At 55.1% G+C, this 23,118-nt stretch overlaps 1 protein-coding gene across 6 annotated transcripts in view; it reads left to right on the top strand.

Annotated features, from left to right (window-relative positions):
* Positions 1-23,118, top strand: part of MIDEAS (mitotic deacetylase associated SANT domain protein) — a 70,206-nt gene that overhangs the window by 26,935 nt on the left and 20,153 nt on the right. For 3 of the 6 annotated variants that reach the window (XM_038545229.1, XM_038545233.1, XM_038545234.1), the window contains exon 2: positions 20,048-21,727. In XM_038545229.1, the coding sequence (XP_038401157.1) occupies positions 20,276-21,727 (1,452 nt within the window). In that variant the 5' untranslated portion in view covers positions 20,048-20,275. Of the gene's footprint in view, positions 1-1,080; positions 1,603-11,330; positions 11,454-17,374; positions 17,556-20,047; positions 21,728-23,118 lie in introns of those variants that run through there. The other 3 variants (XM_038545231.1, XM_038545230.1, XM_038545232.1) reach the window with 3 other exon arrangements.

Genomic DNA, 23,118 nt, shown 5'->3' with positions numbered 1-23,118 from the left:
ACAAACAAGCCCTCTTCCTCCTGGGTGAAGTGTGAGCGCCAGGTGCACACAGGTGCTCCAGCCAGCAAAGGGCTGGAATAGGACCAGACAGTGGTGCTCCTTTGGAGCAAGGGTGGGTCTGTCATCAGCTCCCCAGGGGCAAAGGCCCTTACCCTGCAGGCTCAGAGGGTCTGTGAGAAACCAATTCCACTGCCTCTCCCCTTCTCCCTGAGAAAGCAAAAAAATGCACTTGCTTCTCAGGACTGGCCACAGGGACACAGTGTATTTTTCAGTGTTTTTTCCTTCAAAGGCAAACCTGCTTCTGGCCCATCTTTTTGGGAAAAACAAAAACCAAAAACAAATGGAAAGAACCCCCCCTGGACTTTCTCCTGGCCCTGGAGCTTCCTTGAGTGTGGGAGCCACCAAGAGCTGCCTGAGCAGCTAAAATCTTCCCACCAGCCAGGCAAGGAAGCATGGGGTGGGGGTGGGGGTTAGTAGGGAAGGTAGGGGAAACGTGGGCATGCAGTGAAAAGCTGCCCTAACTCTGCCCTGCGTTGCTAGAATTAAACCCAGGAGCTTTTCATCACCTAAGTAACTGGGCCTTTTATAAGGGCTGGGACGTTTCTCAACAACCTTTTACACCACTAGGATGCTGGTGAGCCAAAAGTGAAACTTGGGGAAACTTAATAAGGTGCCTTAGAGAGGACTGTGCATGATTTACCGTATCCAAAACCAAGAGTTTTCTTTGTGGAAGAAAGCGACTTGTGTCCTCCCCAACATCACATACACACTTTCCTGGCAGGCCCGATGGGTTTCCAAGCATTTCGTCACCGTCTCCTTATGACCTTGGTGTGAAAGGAACGAGCCGCGTGGCCTGTTGGTTCCAGCAAAGCCATCGGGGGGTGCCGGCCTGGGCTGAGGGAGGAGGGCGACCCACTCGGCAGTGGAGGTGAGGTCTGCTGGAAATCCCCAGCCCGAACAGCCGCCTGAGGTTTAAAGACGCCTTCTCCGGCCTTATTTGGTCGCAGGAAGTGGGCGGCGCCAGGCCTGCTGGCTGCGAGGCCGACCCGAGACAGTTGTGCTGATGAAGTGGTGGAGCTGGTTCCTGCTCGCCGCCGTGCCGCGCGCGCCGGCCGGCCGCTGGGCGCTCCGCGCTCCCAGCCGGGAGTTGTGCAATCCTTTGTAGCACGCCAGAGAGTCCTCCTCCTTCGCTGTTGCCTCTCGCCCTCTCTCTCTCTCTCTCTCTTTTTTTTTCAAGCTGTGAGCTCAACCGATGAGTCAGAGCAGTGCAATCCTGACACTGCATCGCAGGACTGGGGGTGACACGGAGGGAGGGAGAGCGATCGCGAGGCAGACACCGCGGGCGCGGGGTGCGCCGAGGCTCCTGCGCCGCAAGCGAGGGGTGACAGCCCGTGCGTCCCGCCCGGGCCCTGCCAGCAAACTTCCCAGCCTTGGGAGGCGCGGGCTGGCGGAAGCCCTGCGAGCGCCGCGGGGAGGCGGAGGCGCCTGTTTGTTTTTAAAATCCGGGAGTGCGTGCAGGCGGCCGGAGCCTGGGAGAGGACCGAAGGCGGCGGCCCGCGGCGGAAGGGGGACAGCCGATGCTGGAGCTCGGGCAGGAGACGGGTAAGTGGGGTGCCCGGCCGGCGGCCGAGGCCTGCACGCGGCGGCGGCCCAGGGACCCCGGGCTGCGCGGCGGCGGCGGCGGCGGCGGCGGGGCGCGCGAGCTGTAGCCCTGCAGGCGCGGCCGGGGGCGGGGGCGCGGGGCCGCGGGGGGCGCGGCGCGGCAACTTCTGCGGCCTGGGCGGCCGGGGCGGGCTGTGCGTGTGTACGTGCGTCCGCCGCTCCGCAGCCCGCAGCCCGCAGCCCGCAGCCCGCGCCCCGCGCCCCGCGGCCCGCACCCCAGCCCGCAGCTGCGTGCGCCGCGCCAGCCCGCCGTGTTTGTGCAGCTACGCAGCTCGCGCGCGGCCCCCGCCCACCCGGGCGCGGCCCCGGCCCCGGCCCCGGCCCCGGCAGGAAAACCCTTCCGAGCCGCCCGGGCCCCGCCGCGCGGGCGGCGATGGCGACGGCTCGGGAACGCGGCTGCTCCTCGGCTGGAGAGAAACGTGGTGTCCGCGGGGACCGGCGTGCGTGACCGAGCCCGGGCCCCGGAGGCGTCGGGAGGGGCTCGAGCGAGCCGCGGGAACTTGGCGCCGAAGCCCCTTCCCTTGGCCCTGCCAGTGTGCACGACAAAGTGGACGCGGAAACCGTGCCCGCGCCGGGGGTTTGGGGGACCGACGTGCAGAGGCGGCGGGGAGCTGGGGCAAGTGCAGCAGAGGCCTAAGCCGGAGCACCGGGGGCGGGCGGGCCGGCCTCACCCCGCGCCCCTCGGCGCTGCCGGCGCACCTCAGACCTGTCATCCTCCTCGCCCGCCCCCGCACGCCCTCGCCCGCCCTCGCCGCTGCGGCCTGCCGAGCTCTCCGCGCCTCACCGTGTGCTGTGTTTGAGGAGTGCCCTCCGGAACTCGGGGGCCCGGGTTTTGTCTGGACCCTGCACATGGCCGGCTTGGTGGAGGTAGTCAACCCCCCCCTTCCTCCCAGCTCACGCTTACAAGAGCGTGTGCGCCAGGTTGCCCTCCTGGAGGGCCCCCGCCCAAGCCTCTGGATAAGGGCCTGGTGCCGCCCTGCGATTTCCAAGCCTCAGCCCCAAGGAGGGCAGACCTGGAGGAGGTACCTGCCACTCAAAGTGGACGCCACTGGGCATTCCAGCCCAGCCTCCAGAGCGAGCTGCTGGAAAGATGAAAGGGGAAGTTTCTCGCCCCATTTAAAACTTTGTTGGTCACAACTTTTGTGGCTACTTCCTGCTTCCACCATTCCACATCGGAGCCATGTGCCAGCCTGTGTGGAGCCTGGCTCCGGGGCCGGCGAGATGGGAGGAGGAGAGCTGGCTGGCCGTGGCTGACTATGGAGGCCGCCGTGGCACGTGTGTGCAGGGGATCCCTGTTGGCAGTTGTGGCTAGGGGGGGAGGGGTGGTCTGGCCTGCTCCAGCAGGGGGAGCCTGGCCTGGTGGCGGCCTGGAGGTCTGGCCTCTCCTGGTCCCTGCACCTTCAGGATTGGGACTGGAGGCCTGGTTGAGGAGAGAAAACCACCTGTCCTGCTCCACAACCTCGCAGGGATGGTGTGGCGCATGATCAGAGAACTGCACCCTTTCCACAGGCAGTTAGGTGGCTTCGGGATAAAGGGGAAAAGGAGAAACCTTCCCAGGTCGAGAATTTATGGGTCCTCTTGTTCCTGCTGCTCTGGACAGTGAATAATAGTGGTGTAAACATTATGATAAACCATCTCATTGCATGGTCCTGGCCCAGTCTCCATTCTAATTGGATTGGCCTCTGGCTGGTTACTCTGGTCTGAGTAACTCCTGGGGGACAAGGGGGTGAACAACCTAGAGGGTGCGCCCCCCCCTCCCCCCCCCGCCCGTACAGCTTGCTCTGGAACGGTCTGCCCACTGCCCGTGTGGCTTTTCCCAGTGCCAGGCAGGACCCTCCCCTCACCCTAGAAAAGGGTGCCCTGGAATGCCCATGGGGACGAGAGTTCAGCCTTTAAATGTGGGATTTAAAAATAACCCAATTGTTTAGCCCTATGGGCTGCTGCTTTTAATAAATGGAGAAACAAAGATAAAAGGCAATATGCAGTTATAGATTCAGTTAAGGGCCGCCCGTGGCTGCAGAACCCAGGGAAGGACTGCCCTGTGGAGGCAGGAGAAGGATGGAGGGGGTGCACCTGGTGCAGAGTGTCTTAGAACAGGAACGGGCCAGTCTGCGAATCTGGCCTGCAGCCGGGTCTCCCAGAAGGATACTTTGCTCATGGAGGAGTGGGGATGGCCACAAGTAGCTGGAAGATTTCTACTGATCCTTTTAGGCCTGTTTTAAATGACACTTCTTTTGAGCCGCCACAGCCTTCTGAACACTCATTTCCGCCTTATGTAGTCATTTGTGTACATATCGTACCGCGGTGCTCAAAACATAAACTCAGAGATAGAGTCTCTGTATCTCCTTTGCACAGCTGCAATGAGGATTCTGTGTGTGAAACGCTGAAAGGACATTTCAGGATTACTATAAACGTCTGCTCCAGTGTGTGTTCTGTATTGTTCTCACAATGCCCGGCTTTAGTAGGTGTTAAGTATATGTATCTTTCATTCATTTGTATATGTTCATTGAACAAATGAATGCAAGATCTCCATCCAGAAAACGTGTGCTTGTATGTCATGGGCTCACTGAGTCCCGCTGCTGGGATTCATACTGTACCATCGATTTTTGAAAGGGTCAGTCCGTGAGTGATTGTGGTGCCGGCGAACCCAGTGTCTTGGCCCTGCACTACAGCTGGCCTTCTGGAGAGCTGGAGAGTGTGTCTGGTCATTCTGGCCCCAGAAGGACCTTGGGATGAAAGAGTATGAAACCTCCTGCCCAGGAATCTGCTACCTGGGCATTTCCTTTGGCCAGGAGGCCAAACTGGCATCTTTTCTGTGTGTGTGTACGTGTGTGTGTGTGTGTGTGTGTGTGTGTGTGTGTACGCATGCACGTATCAGTATAGAAGCAGTCTGGGGGCTCCATTCCTCCCTGACTCACCGCAGGCTGCAGGAAATGCAGCCCATGATTGCAGTCCGATGGAGGAGTTGCTCCTACACAGTGGAGCACTGACTCTGTGGGGCTGAACTAAATAAACTGCACGCAGGGCTGGAGCTAGGTGGAGTGTGCTGAAATCCCCAGGTCTTACTTACTTAAGGGATCTGCATTTGCATTTGGAGCAACATTCAGGATACCCTGAGACTGTGAGCTCATTTTATGAATCAGAAGCATTACAGCATAACTTCAGTGTTGGAAACTGCTCTTTGGAATCCAGATTGCCCTCCCTCCACCCCAGCACACTCACACTTACAGGGTCTCTCAGCCACACACTTGGGAATGATAACAGTTAGTAGGGCATCAGTTCAGATTCCATAGCCACCAAGCAAAATTTGTCCACACCCACTTCCACCCCCACTCTCAGATCTCCATTCCTGGTTGGTGTGGTGGACAGTGACCCAGGCAGTGACTATGAAGGAAGCCCAGTAGGTGCCCAGGAACCAGGACCAGGCAGACCTGGGTTCCTACTCCACTTCTCTATTCCCTGTGTGGCTTTGGTCATTGCTTAACTTCCTGAGCCTCAGTTTCCTCACCTGTAAAATGAGGATGATGATAGTACTTCATAGAGTTGCAGCGCAGGTTAAACATGATCATGCATGCAGGATGACTGGCACATAGTAGGTACCCAGCAGCTGGTGGCTGTCATTTCACTGGTCCCTCACAAGTTCAGCTGTTTGCCTTTTGCTCCTCCCAGGAAAGAGGAAATCTAGCGTGTCCTGCTGGTGGTAGGAGGGGGCTCCTCCAGGGCACCGGGGGGCTTGTGTAAATGAAGTTCATTTTATAACTCCCTAGGCCCCGGGTACAGCGGGGTGATCCTCGCCCACCCAGACAGCCCAGATCTTGGTGGCTGTGTGTTTTTGCAAGGGATTCTGTCCCTGCAGCCCAGAGTTAAGGGCTCAACTTCCCAGAGATCAGATTGTGTCTCTGGAACCTACCCGCCCAGGCCTCAGGCTGAACTGCTCACGTGGGTGGGCGGAAGACTGCTTTCTCAGCCGAGGAAAAAGTCCCCTTGTCTTTGCTTCACCTGCAGCCTCCCAGTGTGACCTCACTGGAGGTTTGGGTGGAGCTCAGGGTGGGAGTTGTCTCTGAAGAGTACTTTGGCTCTTTCACCAATTGAAATAGGGGTGGAGTGGGGTAGGGGGTGGGGGAGACACCAAGATATTATATAAGAGGAAAGTTGCCACATGTCAAAAAAAGAGCTGGGTTTTGCTGGAGTGGGGGGGGATCTCCCTGAGGGACATGATTACCAGCTGTGGTTTGGGAGGTGGGGGGGAGGGGGCTGACTGGGGACGAGAGAGGCCAGGGTCCCGAGGCTTCCCTGGCAGCCCTTCTTGCTCTTGCTCTTCCTGGATCATAGCCAGGTGCTGTGGCCAGCTGGGGAAGGTGCTCCGTCTTCCCTCTGCCTTTCTCTCCAGCCGCAGGGAGCTTGTGGGTTATTTTTTCCAGGCAGTGCTTCTTCCTCCAGGAGTCTCAGGAAGGGGGGCAGGGGAGCAGCCAGGGCAAGATCTGACCAGGCCAGAGCTGGGACAGGGGGAAGTTTACCAGGCTTGCAGCCAGAAGGGGGTTCCCTGTGAGGCTGCCCAACTTCTCTGGGGAAATGGGGTCCAGAGAGGAAGAAAAACAGGGATTTCGATTCCCAGCTTTTTCCCTGCAGTTGGACAGACAGAGGCCCATCAGCGTGCTGTTGCCAGAATTTGTCAGTTCCTTGAGGGGGAGGGCCCCAGAGCTCAGAAAGGAGCTCAGGAAAGCTTAAGTGATAACTGACAACTCTTGGGAGTGCATGTAGGCTGGCTTTTTCTCCCCCTTTCTTCTCTTCTCACTCCTCCTCCCCTTCCTCCTTTTCCATGTCCTTCCAGTCCCCCTCCCACCCTCCCAGCTGCTGCCAGCTTCTGGGGCATGTACCTGACTGCTGCTCGGATTCTCCTCCCCCTCTGACGTTGCTTTGTCTGACCTGAGCTGGGTCTGGGTCACAGCCCTGGGCTCCCGGCTCCCCGGTGTCATCCCAGAGCTGGAAGACACTTTGGGCCATCTAATTCCACTCCTTCATTTTCAAATGGGGAAGTGCAGAGACAGTGAGTTCTTTGAGGTTCCCCTACGTGTCCACTTTCCCCTGAGGCTGGTGGCGGGTGGAAAGAGGAGCTGCTCCAGCGTCCTGCCCCTGGTCCCTGTCCCTCCCAATTTGGAAGGTGGGAGGGCTGCTTCAGTGCAGGAAGAGCCTGGAGGAGTCGTCTCTGGCTCCTGGGTGTGGCTCAGTCCCCAGCTGGCTCCATGGTTATTTATTTGTCTGTGCGTGTGTGCGTGCGTGCGTGATTGCCTGCCTGCCTGCGTGTGTGTGAGTGTGTGTGTGAGTTTTGTGGTTGGGAGGCTGGATCTGAGTGAAAGCAGAAGTGCCCATGCTATGTCAACTATGTGACAGGCAGATGGGACCTTATAGGGACAGTTAGGAGAGGAAGAATGGGGGCAGAGGCCTCCTCTGCACAATGGCTGCTGTGCTCTTTCTCTCCCTGCTTCAGTGCTTGCATACTTGAGCATAAACAGCCCTTCCATGTGGCTAGCAGCTGCCTTTCCTTGCTGGCTTTGGGCAGAAGAGATGCCAAAAATAACCAGGCAGGCACTTCCACTTGTGGGACATTCACTGTGGTTGCCTTGAGGCTGGCTTATTCTCTGTGTGCAGGCCTGGGTGCCTTTGGCATCTCTGCTCATACTTCCTTTGGGCACCCCTCTCCTCAGCTTCCCTCAGGTGATAGTATTTTCCCTCTTATTGCCCTTATTTGAGTGAGCCCAGCAGGGTGGAGGCTCCATTATGGGTCTCAAAGCTCTGCCAGGTGTTATCTGGGGACTCTTTGTTTCACCATGCTGCTGCAGGCCCTGCTGGCACAGCAGAGCCCCAGGGAGGCCTGTGCTGGGTGTGCTCCTCCTGGATCCCTAGGCCAGATGCCCTGCGTGCCTGCAGAGCCTGACGCTATTGCTGGGACCACTCATCTCCTTGTCCTGCTCTCATGAGCCGGGCCCTGTGCTCCGCCAGCTGTGGAACTGAGAGAATCAGGCTGTTTGGATCCTCCCAAGGTGTTGAAGACTGATAACGATGCTACTCCTGCCCAGCAGAGAGGAAAGGAAAGCACAGTGAGCCTTTACTTTGTGCCAGGCACCCCACGTATATATTAACCTCATCTAATTCCACGGTAACTATGAGGCAAAGGTACTATGCCTCTTTACTGATAGAAAAATTGAGACCCACAGAGAGGCTGGCGATTGGAGAAGCCGGGATACATTTTGTCAGACCCTAAAGCCCTGGCTCTTTTTACCGTGCAGCGCACACTTCCCTGGGCTATTTTCATGTGCACAGGGAACAATGCTTTGACCCTTGGAATGAAGTGCTGATGGTAGGAATTCAGGCACCTTTAGACCCACTGATTAGGGGAGATATTTTGGGCTGGGAAGGGCGGGGAAGACCCCTCTGAGGCCTCCCTCTCCAAACACTTCACAGGGCAGCCAGAAGCCCAGCCTGAGCCACAAGGACCTCCTGTGAAGGGCAACAGGCACCTGAGGGTCAGCTGGGCCTGTGCTGTGGAGGGGAGGGGTGGGGTGGATGGGGGGAAGGGGGTGTGCCAGAGGGGTCATTTGTGCATGGGAGGAATGGAAAGGTTTGGCTTAGGCCTCAGGGAGGCAAACCTTTCCTTTCTAAGTGTCTCCTTTCCAAACATCCTAGCCTCTGTAGTCAGTCCTGAGATCATTTCTAGGACCATTGGCCTGGGGGTGGGGGGGGGGGGCGGGGTGTAGGTAGGATCTTGGATCTCCCTTCCTGGCTGCTGGCTCTGACCCGGGGTGCATCATTCTAGTGGGCTCAGCCCCGCTCTCATAGAACCTGGTTGGTGCGTACTTGGGGCTTGGGCTAGATGCTCTGCTGGTGCCTGGTGCCAAAGGCCTCTGGGTGTATTTCAGGAACAATAAAGAATAAATCAACACAGGAAAAAAGGCCCTGCAGCAGCTGCTCAGAGACTGGAGAAACGCAAGGAATGTGTGAGCATTTGGCAGAGGCCTTGGATCTTGACCCAGGCCTGAGAAAGGGCGTGCCTCCGACTGGATGACTGGGCCAGTGAGGCAGGCGGCACTGTGCCCACCTTGTAGCTTATCCAGGAGGCCTAGGAAGCCATGCCGACATCCCCTCCACTGGCAGCGCGCTTTTGGTGTTTCTTGGTCACTAGCAGGTATTGGGGAACAATATTGTACCCATTCTTGCACCAAACCAGCAGGACACCCTCCTCGCTGCCCATCCCAAGCCACTAGGAAGGTCTTGGTGCCTTCTGGAGCTGACCATACAGGAGACCCTGGGCTGATGCAGACACCATATGCTAGACACCTGTGTTCTACCTCCCTCCCGAGAAAGACATGAGCCAAACACCAAAGACCTGGCATTGACAGGGAGTTCTGGGGGTGAGAACATCCACCTGGGCCCTGACCACACCTCTACCCAAGTAATCAGCTATGTATCCTTGGGTGAGTCACTTCACCTTTTAGGGCTTCAGTTTTATTTGCCATGAAATAGAGATTTGGACCAATGATTTTTGGAGTGGGTGGGCACTGTCTCCCTTAATTAGGATGTGCAATGAATAGCCTTTATTTGGGAATTCAGGTCCTTGAGGGGAAGCCTTTCTGAGAGCCCTATGCAGGAGGTGGATGGCTAGGACTGGGGCTGATGCACAGTGCTTGGGGAGAGGGGCATTGGCCCAGTAGGGACCCAGTCATGGAGCTGACTTGACTCAGACTTTAGGGTACCAGGGGAAGGGACAGGAGCCTGAGCCCCATGGGGATTTAGGGTGGCTGACAAGCAGGGGAGAGTCAAGGCTTTATGTGTAAAGAGCTGTCTGCCAGCTGTGCGTGTGGGGTTGGGGAGTATGGGAGGGGTGTGGCTTCCTCTTGAGGATGTTGGGCCTTCACAGGTGGTCCCCAGTGGTAGTGACCAGTAGCATTTTCAAAGCCACTCACTTCCTAGGCCTCTCTCAGCCACCGTACTTGCCCAGCCACACTTCCAGAACACCATGGTGGTTTTCAGCTGTAGCTGCTCTCAGGGGAGAAGATGTAAGCAGTCCAGAGGCTGCTGCCATCTATCCCAGCTACCAAGCAGGAGGCTGAGCTTGAAGCTGGGGGAGGAAGTTTGCAGAAAGGGCTGCTGATTCCAGTCCCTGCCTTACCTCTATACTCCTGTGGCCTCAGGCAAGTGATTGGGCCCCTTGGATTTTCAGGTTCCTCATTGAAAAAGGAGGAGAGTACTAATACCTACTGTGTTTTGAAGATTAAACAACGTCATAGGTACAGAGTGCTTCGCCCCATCTTGGCACATCGTGGCACCCTCAAGAAATGTTAGAGATGCTGATGGTGGTGAAGGAGAAAGCCTTATTTTTTTGTGATGTCGGGATTTCACCTTGGCTCCAAGCCCTGCCCAGTGTCTTGCCAAAAGGTGTGGCCTGCCTGAGTGGAGGACGAAGCATTATTACTGGAGTTCTCGACTCTGGGCCCTGCTCTGCTCCTGGCTGGGCTTCTGCAGGCTAATTTCTTCCCTTCTCTGGGCTGCTTTGTGGAACAAGGACTTGAACTCAGTGAACATTGACGTCCCTTAATATTTGGAATCTGTTCAGCTTCCCCAGCTGGGCCCGGCTTTGCTGGTTGGCTCTGAAGAGAGGCACAAGCCACCTTTCTCCATGTGGTATAGGGGCTCTTATTCCAGTGAGTGAGATCCTGTTGACCCCACTGTACCCTTCTCTCAAAACCCTATGGGCTTCCAGGGGCTTTTACAGATACCCCCAGTGTTGCGAGGAGCTGGTTCTGACAGGTTGGGGCTGGGATTATTTCTTGGTGGGAGGGTTGTATACTGTGCTCCACTTGGAAGTACTGCCAGGAAGAGCAGCAGCTGGGAGGGAGCATGAGGAAGAAGAGAGTCCACAGCTGGCTTTGTGGGGTTCTCACGTGTAGCGTTTCTCCTGAAGCCCACAATAAGTGTGGAATTGGGATTTTTCTGGAAGAATGATGGAAAGACCAGGGACTTTGAAGGCAGACAACAGGGACTTGAATCTTGCTTCTGCCACATTAGCTGCAGAGCCTTGGTTTTTATCTAGAATGGAGACAATAAGATGCCTAGATGGGAAGTTCTTAAGCATAGATTAGGGTATGTCAAGTGCCTGGCATAGGGGAAGTGCTCTATAAATGTTTGCTTCCTTCTTTTGGATATTCTGTAGACTGGCAGGGGGAGTGAAAATATTTGCCTGTGACCTTTTTCCTGGGCTGCATAACAGCCCCACAGGCCTCTCCCTCCCACAGCTGTTTTGATTCTGGGGTCAGGCTTGGGATCAGGTTCAGTGTGTGTGTCCAGAATGGGGGATGGGAGAGGGGCTACCCAGGCATTTGCAAAAATCAGATCTGCAGCTTCTTAGGGCTGTGCAGAAGGGATACAGACTGTGTTCTGAGGGAGTGGCCTTTCTGGGCTGGGAGAACCTGACAAGTCACTTATAACCTTCATTTCCCATAAGTTCCCCAAATTTCCTTCTGTTGTTGATTTTTTTAAAATTCCACTTCATTCTGATCAATGAACATGCTTTGTATGGTTTTACTTCTTTTAAATTTATTGAGACTTGTTTTATAGGCTAATTTATGATGTATCCTAGAGAATATTCCATGTGTTCTTGAGAAGAATGTGTGTTCTGCTGTTGTTGGGTGGAACGTTCTATAGATATCTCTTAGGTCTAGTTGCTTCACAGTGTTCAAGTCTTCTGTTTCTTATTGATCTTCTGGTTAGCTGTTCAGTTCCTTATTTAAAGTGAAGTATGGAAGTCTCTCACTATTATTGTTGGATTGTCTGTTTTTCCCCTCCATGTTGACAGTTTTTGCTTCATGTATATTTGGGGACCCTGTTGTTAGGTGCATATATGTTTCTAATTGTAATATCCTATTGAGGGATGGATGCTTTCTTTTTTTTTTTTTTTTTTTTTTTTGGATGGATGCTTTTATCATTATAAAATGCCTTTCTTTGTTTCCAGTAAGAATTTTTGTCTTAAAATCTATTAATGTAATAATGTTAGCACGTCTGGTCCGGTCCAGCTCTCTCTGGTTACTGTTTACATGGTCTATTTTTTCCATCCATTTACTTTTCAATCTGTTTGTGACCTTGAATCTAAAGTGTATGTCTCTTGTAAATAGCATATAGTTGGATCGTGGTGGGTTTTTTTTTTTTTTTTTCCCCATTTTCCCAGCCTCTCCCTTTTAATTGGAGTGTTTATATTTAAAAGTAATTATTGATAGGGTAGGGTTTCTGTCTGCCATTTTGCTATTGATTTCTGTCTTCTTTCTTTTTTGTTTCTCTGTTACTCCATTACTGTCTTTTGTGTAAAATAGGTATTTTTAAGTGTATCATTCCTGACTTATAAAATGAGAACGAGAAGAGTGAGGGTTCAATGAGATGTTGTTGGCAATGCCCTTAGCACCATGCCTGACCGATAGTAGGCACTCAGTACACATGGCACTCATCTGGGCCTCTGGCACTCTCAGAGCCATGGTCAGCCATGGGGCTGAGCTAAGTCCACCCAGGGCCCCATGGGACTCCTCTCATCTCCTCTTATCTCCTATGGGGAGGGACGAACAGCGGGTCCTTGGAAACCACATTATGCCAGTCCCTGACCTTCTTTCCCCTGCTCCAGCACCTGGGCTGCCTATGAAGCATTACAGATTTCCACCCCCTACTCCTCACCAGAGCCATAAGCCCATCTCAAAGGGTAGGTTTGAGAAACACTTCTCAGCATAGCCGGGCAGCAGGTATGACAGAGATCTGGTTCAGAGTTGGCAGGCTTGGATTTGAATCCTGGCTCCTTACTTGTGTCCTCGGGCTGTGACTTGAAACAAGTTACTTTTCAGAGCCAACCTTTTCTCTTTTCTCAGATGGGAATAGTGGTTACACAAGTAAGCAATACTCACACACATGGGGCATTAGTTGGTGCTGGTGGCTAATATTTCATGTTGCAGTTGCTGGTTAAGTGTTTCTTTGTCCTGCCTTCTCCCTCCCTGACCCACCCAGAGCTCCTGAGTTCCTCAAAGGCAGGACCCAGTTTGCTACAGTTCCTGGACACCTGACAGCCAATCCTCTGCACTCTCCATTGGGCCGTACTGCCTCCAGGCCCTGATTGCCCCCCGTGCCCCCCCCCCCCCCATCTGAGTGCAAAAACAGAAGGAACTAAAGAAGTATTATGGGATAATGGTTAATGCAGAGAATGAGAGCATGAAGATTCAGAGAACAGTGTGTGCCAGAGGCTGCCTGTAGGGGGTAGGCCTTGAAGGGAGGTGGATCCTTAGAGTGGATGCAGGGATTCCAGGTGGAGGGAACAGCTCCAGCAAATGCTTGAAGTCAGAGAACTCTCCCCGGGTCACCTGTTCCCTGTGTTTCTAACCCCTGCATGGGCCACCATGCATTATAATCAGTGTGTGTTTCTGTCTCTCCTCCATTAGGAGGAGTAGGGACTGTGCGGGTAGGGACTGTGCCTTGTCTCCTGTGCCTCCCCAGAGCCTGGAGGGCTGCAGAGGTGTGTGTGTGTGTGTGTGTGTGTGAGATGGGGGGTGGAAGGGGTGGAGAAGGGGAGTTGTTAGGTAGGCAGGGTGAGGCCATATACAGGGAGGCCTCTGTGCTATAGCTCCTCTGTCTTGGTCTGGGGCAGACTCTAGCCCCGGGGCTCAGGCACAGACTCCAGAGAACCCTGCCTTAGACCTCTAGGGAGCCCTGCCTTTCCAGAGGGAGGGAAGGGTTGGAGCAGCCTTTGGTGGTGTGAGTCCCTTAGGGCCCAGAGAAGGTTATAAGGAGACCAAAGGGCTCCCCATGAGACCCTTTCCAGAGGTTCAACCACTTAAGGACCTTAGTGATACTTGCTGTATCTCTTCCAGAGAAAGCCAAAACCTGCTTAGCTTTTACCTTACTCCCTGGGACTCCCAACTTCTGCTGGAAGGGATTTGCCTGGGCTGCCTGTGATTGTTTGTGGCCCTTGCCTAGGAGAGAGGCAGCCAGTCCCCTCAGTGTGGGCAAGGGCTGAGCCTGGAGGCTTGATCCTTTCCAGGCTCTGCCTGGGATTCTTTTTTTCCCCTCTGCTTCCCCCTTATAAGATCTGGTTCTCCTGGGTTCCTCTGGACTTCCTGAGGGTGTTTGCTGGCATTGGAGGAGAGGGACAATGCAAATAAATGCCTGAATGAAGCCCTGAGAGGGCCTCATAAGGCAAAGGATTCTCCTCTCACACACATCCCTTTAAAAGCATCTCAGTGTTGGCATTTTTACCATCACAGTCCAGACTGCAGCCAACTCGAACCCCGGCCAAACCTGGCTTAACCAGCTAGATAGCTGAGATCCTTGGGACCCTACTGGCATGGGCTCTGCATTTCAGAGCTGAAGCTAAGTCCAGAGAAGTGCTAATCTGGGGACTCTATGGATTGGGAATGGGTAGATCATAGGGCCTGCTTTCTCACACCCCTAGGGGAAGTGACATTTGTCAGAGTCAGGTCCTTGTCCCTGTTCCTGATGTCTCCTTCCTTACTGGTTTGCAGACTCCTTATGAACAGGACTTACGTGTCCAGTGGTTTCGAGAAATGAAGCCCTTTAGCCTGGTGTGAACTTCCAGTTAAAGTGGGAGGGAGCGGGGTAGGTGAGGGGGATCGAGCATTGCAGATGATTGCACCGTGTCCAGAGGGAAGGTTTATCTAGAGCCTGGGCAACTCTAGACAGCCCAAGATGCAGTTCCAGGCCACTTGCCTAGTCTGGTTGTAGCCACAGACCCCAGAGTACCTGAGAGAGAACTTTCCAGGATATGAGCATGGGCTAGAAGGCCAGCTGGGCCAAGCTGGGCTCCTCTAAGGAGGGTCCCTCATCACTGCCCCTGGCATCCTAGCCAGACACCTTGGTGTCTTGAGGCCTAGCCCAGTCATGTCAGGGCATGAGATAAACAGATCCACAGGCTCATGTCTCTGGCTATGGTCTCAGCAAGGATGGGAAGCCACAGGGAAAGAAAAATTGGACAGGGCAATGGAAAGGCTGGCACTTTTCCAGTTGGCCTGCATGTGGTGTGGGGCAGCAGGTGACAGTCAAGGGGCAAGTGGCTTGTGGGCCAGAAATTAGAAGGATTTGTGTTTAGCTTAGTTGGAGACAGTGTGGGGCTACTGATGGGGTAAAATGTGATGGGGTTAGGAGGTGGGACCTTTTCACTTCATCTCAGCATCACGAGGATCTCTGATGTGCATCAGGGAGAGAGACTGGAAGCCGCAGCCGGGTAGGGGCCCAGGGTGGACACCCTGGCAGTGAGTAGTATCTCTGCCCAGGCAGAGCTCTGACTCACCTTGGGTGCAGTCTTGAGTGAGCATCCCAAGAGGCAGATACAAGCCAAGTGCCAAGGTTCAACGGTCTGCAAACTCTGCTCCATGGAGCTTGCTGTTTGCTGGGGACAAAGAAATAGGTATCTGGAATTTACTATGCTGAGTGTGGTGGGGGGCGGGGTGGTGGTGTTTAGGAGGTGTCCTGGGCTCAAAGTGAAGCTCCTGGCTCAGCCCTGGGGTGAGGGAGGACTTCCCAGAGGAAACAGTATCCCAGACCTGAAGGACAAGTAGGACCTGGCCAGATGAAAGGGTAGACAGGTGTCATAGGTAGAGATGCTGCTGAGCCAAAGACCTGGAAGCAGAGCAGGAACACTGCTGAATGATGGCTCAAGCATGGCAGGTTGTGAGAGGTGGCAGGAGCCAAAGTCTGCAGGACTTGTGGGCAGGATAGGAAGTTTAGACTTTGTCCGAACATAGCCTCTCGGGTGCTCAGGGAATTGGCTGGCCTAGAAATTTGATAGATGCCATAAATAGGTGTATTTTGTCTTGGTCAGGGGTGTGTGAGCTCTGATCCTCCGTCTTCCCAATGCTGAGTTGGTAGGGCTGGGAGTGGCCCAGTGGTAAGAGCAGGAGCTATAGGAGCTTTAGCAATAAGGAACAGGAGGATCTTCTAGTCATCTCTGAACCCCTGGTCAGAGCTGAGCCCCTGTGGCTGCTAGGACCAAGCGAGGCACCTCCTTCCTGGCCTGTGTAACCTTGACTTACAATGGTCTTGTGTCTCAGATGGCCACATTCAATATCTCTAACTTATTATGAGTGGCCCTGGGTCACCTAGTGGTCACGGCCTGGCCCCACTGTGGTGAGGGCTCACTGGACTCTCCCAGCCAGTGTTGGGTGTGTGACAGGGCTGCTGAGAGCACTTGGGGAGCTGTATGTATTCTGGTTGCCCTCCCTGGCAGGCACGGTGTCCCCATCAGCATAGAGCTCCCAAAGGACTTTCCAGCACCTTCCCTCATGTGTCTGCAAAACACAGATGCAGGTTCAGCACTCTTTTCTTTTCTTGGTGCACAATTGCTTTCTTCCATAGAGAGAAAGTGCTTTCCACCACAGATCCTCCTGAAAGCCTCCTAGGTCCTTGGTCATTGATAACAGATTCTTGCCTTGTCTTCTGCTCAGGGGCATCTCTGGGTCTGATCAGGGATTGGTTTATAGTAGTGAGGTACCCGGGGGGAAGGGAGAATGAATAGAGCTGGGACAATCAAGCAGACTGATAAATTGGTTGTGCTGTCTGAGGCCTCTTGGTGACTGTGGGTTTCCTTTCCTGCATCCGCTGTCAGAGACCCTGCAGCTTGTCCCCGGGTGAGGGAGACGCCTGCAGAAGTTCCTCATTACAGCCTCATTCCTGTACCCTCAGGGAGTTGGCCCATAGGTCAGTAGCCTTCGGAAAAGATGGCTTCCTTCCTCTTCCTCACTGTGAGGAAGGCCAGGCTGACTTCCACCTGAAGAACAGAGAAGTGGGGCTGGGGTATAAGAAGTGAGGGGAAGTGGCTTCATTCTGCCCAGAGTTTGCAGTTTGTGAGGTACACAAGTAGGGTATGGGAGCTGGAAGCCCCACAAGCAGTAACTAGACCTGAGGCAGGGGTGAGCTCGCAGGGGCAGGACAGTCCAGGCGCAGACGGCAGGGGCTAAAGTGGCCGGTGCAGTCTCAGGCCTCCTTGTGGGTGGCTCTTCTGGGGTGATGCCCCATTTCTTCCCTCTCTTCCCCTAGGATTGAGAGGGCCTCAGCTGTACTGGAAGAGAAATAGGAGAGGTTTACTTGCCAATGGTTCAGGCAGGAGCAAGGGGCCTTTCCAATGCAGTGAGGAGGGATATCTGTGTCCAGAAATCCTTGCTCTGAGATGGTGGGGAGTGTGTTGTACAGGGGGTTATGCAGAGAGGGACCTGGTGTCTTTATGGCATGTCTTAGACAAGGAATAAGAGCTTGATCTTGGAGTCAGGCAGACTGAGGTTCAAGTTCTGGCCCTGCAATGAAATTACTGTGTGACCATTATCAAGTTACTTAGCCTCTCTGAGCCTCATCTAGCTCATCTGTAAAATGGAGGTTAAAATAGCAATGCTTCATGGTGGGGTTCATGCTGCCTTATAATGTTCTTGTGGAAACTAAACGTATGAAAAGCACTTAGGACAGGCCTAGCTCAGGTGCATTCTTCTGATAATACTGCTGCTGCTGCTGCTGCTGCTGCTGCTGCCGCCGCTGCCGCCGCCACCTTGGTGTATCCCCTCCCCTCCTTCCTCTAGGGTTCCCAGACATCTTTCACTCTTCTCACCCACTCCCCCCTCCATTATCATGACCTTTCTTCTCTGAGGGTCTCAGGTCTGGGTGTCTGTGTTCTTGGGGGTGACAGGAAGGCCTCTGCAGAAACTTCTGGGGTGATCCAGCTAGCCTCCCCGAGGATTTGCCCCCTTGGCTTCTTCTAAGCAAGTTCCCAGCCTCCCTTTGGAAACCTACTGTGGTATCCTGAGTGATGATCCTTGACATACAGGATGGAGGATGGGAAGCAGACTAGCCTAACCAAACAGCTGCTGGTGAGCCAGCGTGGGGCCCTGGGGATGGGGGTGTGTGGGCAGCAGCAGCCCTGCCCTGGCGCTCCATTCACAGACTCCACCTCCATCTCACTCAACCCAACCTACAGAACTCACCCTTCCCCAGGCTCCGGGTGGCCACCTCCCCCACCCCCCTCGCCTGGTGCCTGTGTACCCCCCACCAGGTACACGCTCTCACATGTGCACCCAGGCTCATCTGCCACGTGGGCCTCCCCTTCCTCCAGTCCCGGTGTCCCTGAGCTGGTGCCCTGGCTCAAAGGCAGCGGGCCCGTGGCTGGGGAAGGGGGGCCACCTGTGCCAGTCAGGGCAGGGGCAGCACAAGTGCACGTGAGCACCCGAAGGGCTCTCAGGCCCCCTGGAGGCACGTGGCCCTGCAGCCCCTCCTCGGCGCGGCGCCCTCCCCTGCCCCACGGGCACATCCTTCCTTCCTCTGTCTTGCTTCTGCACACGCAGACCTCTAGTTTGCTCTCTCACGCTCATTTGGAGAGGCAGAGCCAACTCCTGTAGCCAAGACGGCCCCCAGGCTGCCGCTTCACTGTGGCGCCCAGGGCTATTTTCCTTGAGGGGGCCGGGGGGCTGGCTTTGGGGTCTCTGCTCTGAATCGAGTTGGCTGTCAGGGACTGAGAGTTTAAAGGTGTTGGTTCTTTTTTTTTTTTTTTTTTAAGATTTTTATTTATTTATTCTTGAGAGAGACAGAGTCAGAGACACAAGCAGGCGCCATCCTGGGAGCCTGACGTGGGACTCGATCCCGGGTCTCCAGGATCACGCCCTGGGCTGAAGGCGGTGCTAAACCGCTGAGCCACCCGAGCTGCCTTGAAGGGGTTGGTTCTAAAGGTAGTTTCCGCGGCCCTCTGCACTCCCTGCCTGCTCAAATTGTCCCCGTGCCGCCAGGGCCAGAGTGACTTGGATGCCCACCCAGCCTCTTTCTCTCCCTCCACCGACTTCCATAAGTGAAGACGAAGGGGGTGCTCACGGGAAGCTCTGGCTGGCTGGCTTCAGGGCTGGGAGCTGAGGAAGGAAATGCAGGAGGAAGTCCCTCCCCTTCTGGGTGCTGGTGAAAGTGAAAGGCAGGTGGTGGGGAAGGGAGGGTGGCTGCAGTGAGTCACTGCTGCGCTGAGAGGGGAAGGGCCGGGGAGCTGCGGAAGCCTGTGAACGGGTGATAGGGGGCCTCGCACGGAGAGCCTGCCCTTGCCGCCCTGGCCCAGCCCTCCTTGGCTGGGCTGGTTTCCTGGGAACTCCGGGACTGCAAAGTAGGACCTGGAGCTTCTAGGGCCTGAGCTCTGAGGTTGGTCTGGACCTGCAGATTTATTCCCCCGGGCTTCCTGAGCTTCCCCTCCTCACCCCTCCTGGCCTGACTGGCTCAGGACCAGAATTTTAGCAGTGTGGGGAAGAGGGAGGTCGCGTAGCTCCCACCCTCACCAACTAACCAGGGAGGAAGGAAAAAAAAGCCCTTTCTGAAGAAAGACAAAGTCTTTGAAAATACATGTGAGTTACACATTTAGGTAATAAAAATACATGTAAATTATAAAATGCTGGTCTTGATTTTGGCTGTCCTGTAGCAGGATAAATAGAGCAACCTGTGTATTGAAGTTTTTTTAAAATCAAGTTAGAAAATAAACACAGACACTGTGAACAGTTAAAGTCATACCATGTCACAGAAAAACATTACAGGCCTAAATTCTAGCAATCTGCATCTCCTCCATGTTGCAGTGGCGCTAGTCCTTAGCTCTGGATACTGGGAGCTCTTTGGGAGGGGAGGAGAGGTGGGGATTGCTGACCAGGTACCAGGCTGGATCCTGCCCCCAGCCAGCCAGGGCTGCAAAACAGGTTCTGTGCTGGTTTAGGGAAGACTACGGCAGCCACAGTCCCACCCAGCAGCTCCTCCCAGGGGTGTTGCTAGAACACACACCCTTCTGCAGCCTCACCTACATGCCTCAGTGCAAAGGACGGGAGCCTAGCCCTGGGTGCTGCACTCTGCAAGGACGTGGTGGGCTCCCCTGCCTGGAACAACCGCATAGTTAGGAATGACCCCTGTTGTTTCCACTTCCTGCGTCTGAGATATGCTTGGAGCATCAGAGGAGGCACCGTCTGGATAAAACTTCTGGGTCTGGTGAGGAGGCTACTGCGTTGGACAGTTGTGCTCAGCCAATGGGTAGCCAGGCCTGGCCTAAGAGGAAGACTTTGTTGCACCTTTTCCCACCTTGGCTGCAGGGGCTTCTCCACCTGGGTCTCAGCCTCTCCTGTTCCCTGGCAGGTGCCTTTGTGTAGTGTACAGATCACACACCCAAATGCTGCAGGGTGAGGTGGTGGGATGAAGAGAGTCACAAAGCGCCGCCTTCTGGTAATTCCCCCGGGGCCCTGGCTCCTGCCTCACCAGGGCTGCTCTGTGAACTTGGGCCCCTCCCTCACATGTGTGCTGACATCTGGGGCATCCTGAGAGGCTGTGACTGACACTATCATTCTTCTGTCTGCAGGCTCCAGGGTCCCGTGGAACATCATGAACTGGGAAAAGTAGACAAGCCCAAGAGCCTCTCCACGAAGAGCAAGGAAGAGCCAACGGTTCTTTCTCCCTGTGTCTGACCTCATCCCTGCTCTGCCCCCACTGGCTCCTGGACAAGAGCTGGGCTTCCAGCAGGACCTTCCCACAGGGGATGGGCAACTGGTGAAGTAGGGCTCACCGCCAGGGCCCAGTTGGCCACACCATGAACCTCCAGGCCCAGCCCAAGGCTCAGAACAAGCGGAAGCGTTGCCTCTTTGGGGATCAGGAACCAGCTCCCAAGGAGCAGCCCGCACCCCTGCAGGCCCCACAGCAGCCCGCAGCTCCTCCACAGTCCACCAGAGTGAAGGAGGAGCCTTACTTTGGGCCCGAGGGTCCCGTAGGGGCCGCCCCCGTGTCCCAGCCCGTGGAGCTGCCCCCTCCCAACAGCCTGGCCCTGCTAAACTCCGTGGTGTACAGTTCCGAGCGGACCACGGCAGCCATGTTGTCCCAGCAGGTGGGCTCCGTCAAGTGGCCCAACTCTGTGATGGCTCCAGGCCGGGGCCCCGAGCGTGGAGGCGGTGGGGGTGTCAGTGACAGTGGCTGGCAGCAGCAGCCAGGCCAGCCCCCACCCCACACAACATGGAACCGCCACAGCCTGCCCCTCTACAGTGGACCCAAGGGGAGCCCGCATCCTGGCATGGGGGTCTCTACCTACTACAACCACCCAGAGGCACTGAAGCGGGAGAAAGGAGGTGGGCCGCAGCTGGACCGCTACGGAAATGCCGTGCGGCCAATGATGCCACAGAAAATGCAGCTGGATGTAGGGAGGCCCCAGACGCCTCTGAACTCTTTCCATGTGGCCAAGAAGCCCGCCAACCAGACACTGCCCCTGCAGCCCTTCCAGCTGGCGTTTGGCCACCAGGTGAACCGGCAGGTCTTCCGGCAGGGCCCACCGCCCCCCAACCCCGTGGCGGCCTTCCCCCCACAGAAGCAGCAGCAGCAGCAGCAACAGGCCGCCCTTCCCCAGATGCAGCTCTTTGAGAACTTCTATCCCATGCAGCAGCCACCCTCTCAGCAGCCCCAGGACTTTGGCTTGCAGCCGGCCGGGCCTCTGGGGCAGTCCCACCTGGCTCACCACAGCATGGCGCCCTACCCCTTCCCCCCCAACCCTGACATGAACCCGGAACTTCGCAAGGCCCTCCTGCAGGACTCAGCCCCACAGCCTGTGCTACCTCAGTCCCAGATCGCCTTCCCCCGACGCTCTCGCCGCCTCTCTAAGGAGGGCGTCCTGCCTTCCGCCCCCCTGGATGTGGCTGGCACCCAACCTGGACAGGAGCCCACCAGCAACCTGTTCCTACACCCCTGGCCCCCACAGCAGCCACCACCCGGCCCCTTGGGGCAGCCGCATCCTGAAGCTCTGGGATTCCCACTGGAGCTGAGGGAGTCGCAGGTGCTGTCTGAAGGGGAGAGACTGGCACCCAACGGTCGGGAGCGGGAGGCTCCCACAATGGGCAACGAGGAGAGCATGCGGGCAGTGGGCACTGGGGACTGTGGGCAGGTGCTACGGGGTGGGGTGATCCAGAGCACTCGACGGAGGCGCCGGGCATCCCAGGAAGCCAATTTGCTGACCCTGGCCCAGAAGGCAGTGGAGCTGGCCTCACTGCAGAACGCAAAGGTGAGAGTGGCATGGGATGGAGGCCTGACCTGGCAGAGGGCAGGGTGAGCTGTGTCTGGGGCCCGGGGAGAGCAAGTGATTGCAAGTCTACAGGGCAGTCTCCTCATTTCATTGAAGGAAATTGAAAGAACCCATAGGCTTCTGGGAGTTCTGAACTCCCTGTGTGCAAAGAACATAGGTCGTTCATCCCGAAGGAAAGATAACATTTACACACGCAGGTTGGCAGGCGATACGCTATCATGGGTTGGCTTCTTCATTTGGCACATGAGGGATTGGGAGTAGGGGCAGGTGAAACCATTGCCAGATCACATATACCAAAATAGGAAGGTGGCAGTGGTTACACAGGTGATTATACTTGTCGAAATGTTTCAAACTAATTAAAAATAGGTGCATTTTATTGTATGTAAATTTTACTGCAATCAAGTTGATTTAAGAGAAATGACAACACGGGCAGCCCAGGTGGCTTAGCGGTTTAGCACCGCCTTCAGTCCAGGGCCTGACCCTGGAGACCTGGGATCGAGTCCCACGTCAGGCTCCCTGCATGGAGCCTGCTTCTCCCTCTGCCTGTGTCTCTGCCTCTCTGTGTGTGTGTGTGTGTGTCTCATGAATAAATAAATAAATTTTTAAAAAGATTCTATTTATTTATTCATGAGAGACACAGAGAGAGAGAGAGGCAGAGAGAGAAGCAGGCTCCATACAGGGAGCCTGACGTGGGACTCGATCCCAGGTCTCCAGGATCAGGCCCTGGACTGAAGGCGGCGCTAAACCCCTAAGCCCAGGGCTGCCCAAATAAATAAAGTCTTGAAAAAAGAAATGACAATAATGGGGACGAAGAATGAACAGAATCTGAGCACCTCTCTTGTACTTGCAGTTTTTTATACTTGATCATAAATAATTTATCATTAAATCCTATGACAGGGATACTGTCATTACCTTATTTTATTGCTGAAGAGGCTGAGGCCCAAGGAGTATTTCCCAAGGTCACAAGCTAAAATAAAAGCCTAGTATCTGACTCCAAAGCCATTGTTTGCCCCTTCCTTCCGTAGGGGTTTCAACCCCCTCCAACACCCCTCCTCCTCCCATGCCTATGGGCCTGGCTGATATATCAGAGGTTGTAGAATTTGACTTCCCTCTAGCCAGTTGCCAACGGGTAAAAGGTACAAAGACCACCATTGCTTGGTACCAGGTTCCTTGCTTTTTTTTTTTTTTTTTTATAGACATAAGTTTTGAATTTAAATACTATTTTGTGTGGCATGAACTGTATAGGCCAAACAAAATGCATCTGTAAGCCACTTATGGCCTGAGATGGCCATCTGGGCACCCCTGTGCCAGGCCAGGATTGGAGGACCTGGCAGAAGGGAGATTATGGAGAGTATTTGGGGGTGTGGTGG

This window comes from Canis lupus, chromosome 8 (genome assembly GCF_011100685.1).
Source record: "Canis lupus familiaris isolate Mischka breed German Shepherd chromosome 8, alternate assembly UU_Cfam_GSD_1.0, whole genome shotgun sequence".
Taxonomy (NCBI): Eukaryota; Metazoa; Chordata; class Mammalia; order Carnivora; family Canidae; genus Canis; species Canis lupus.
The sequence above is the reverse complement of the archived record's forward strand: the minus strand, read 5'-3'. Positions and strand labels throughout refer to the sequence as shown.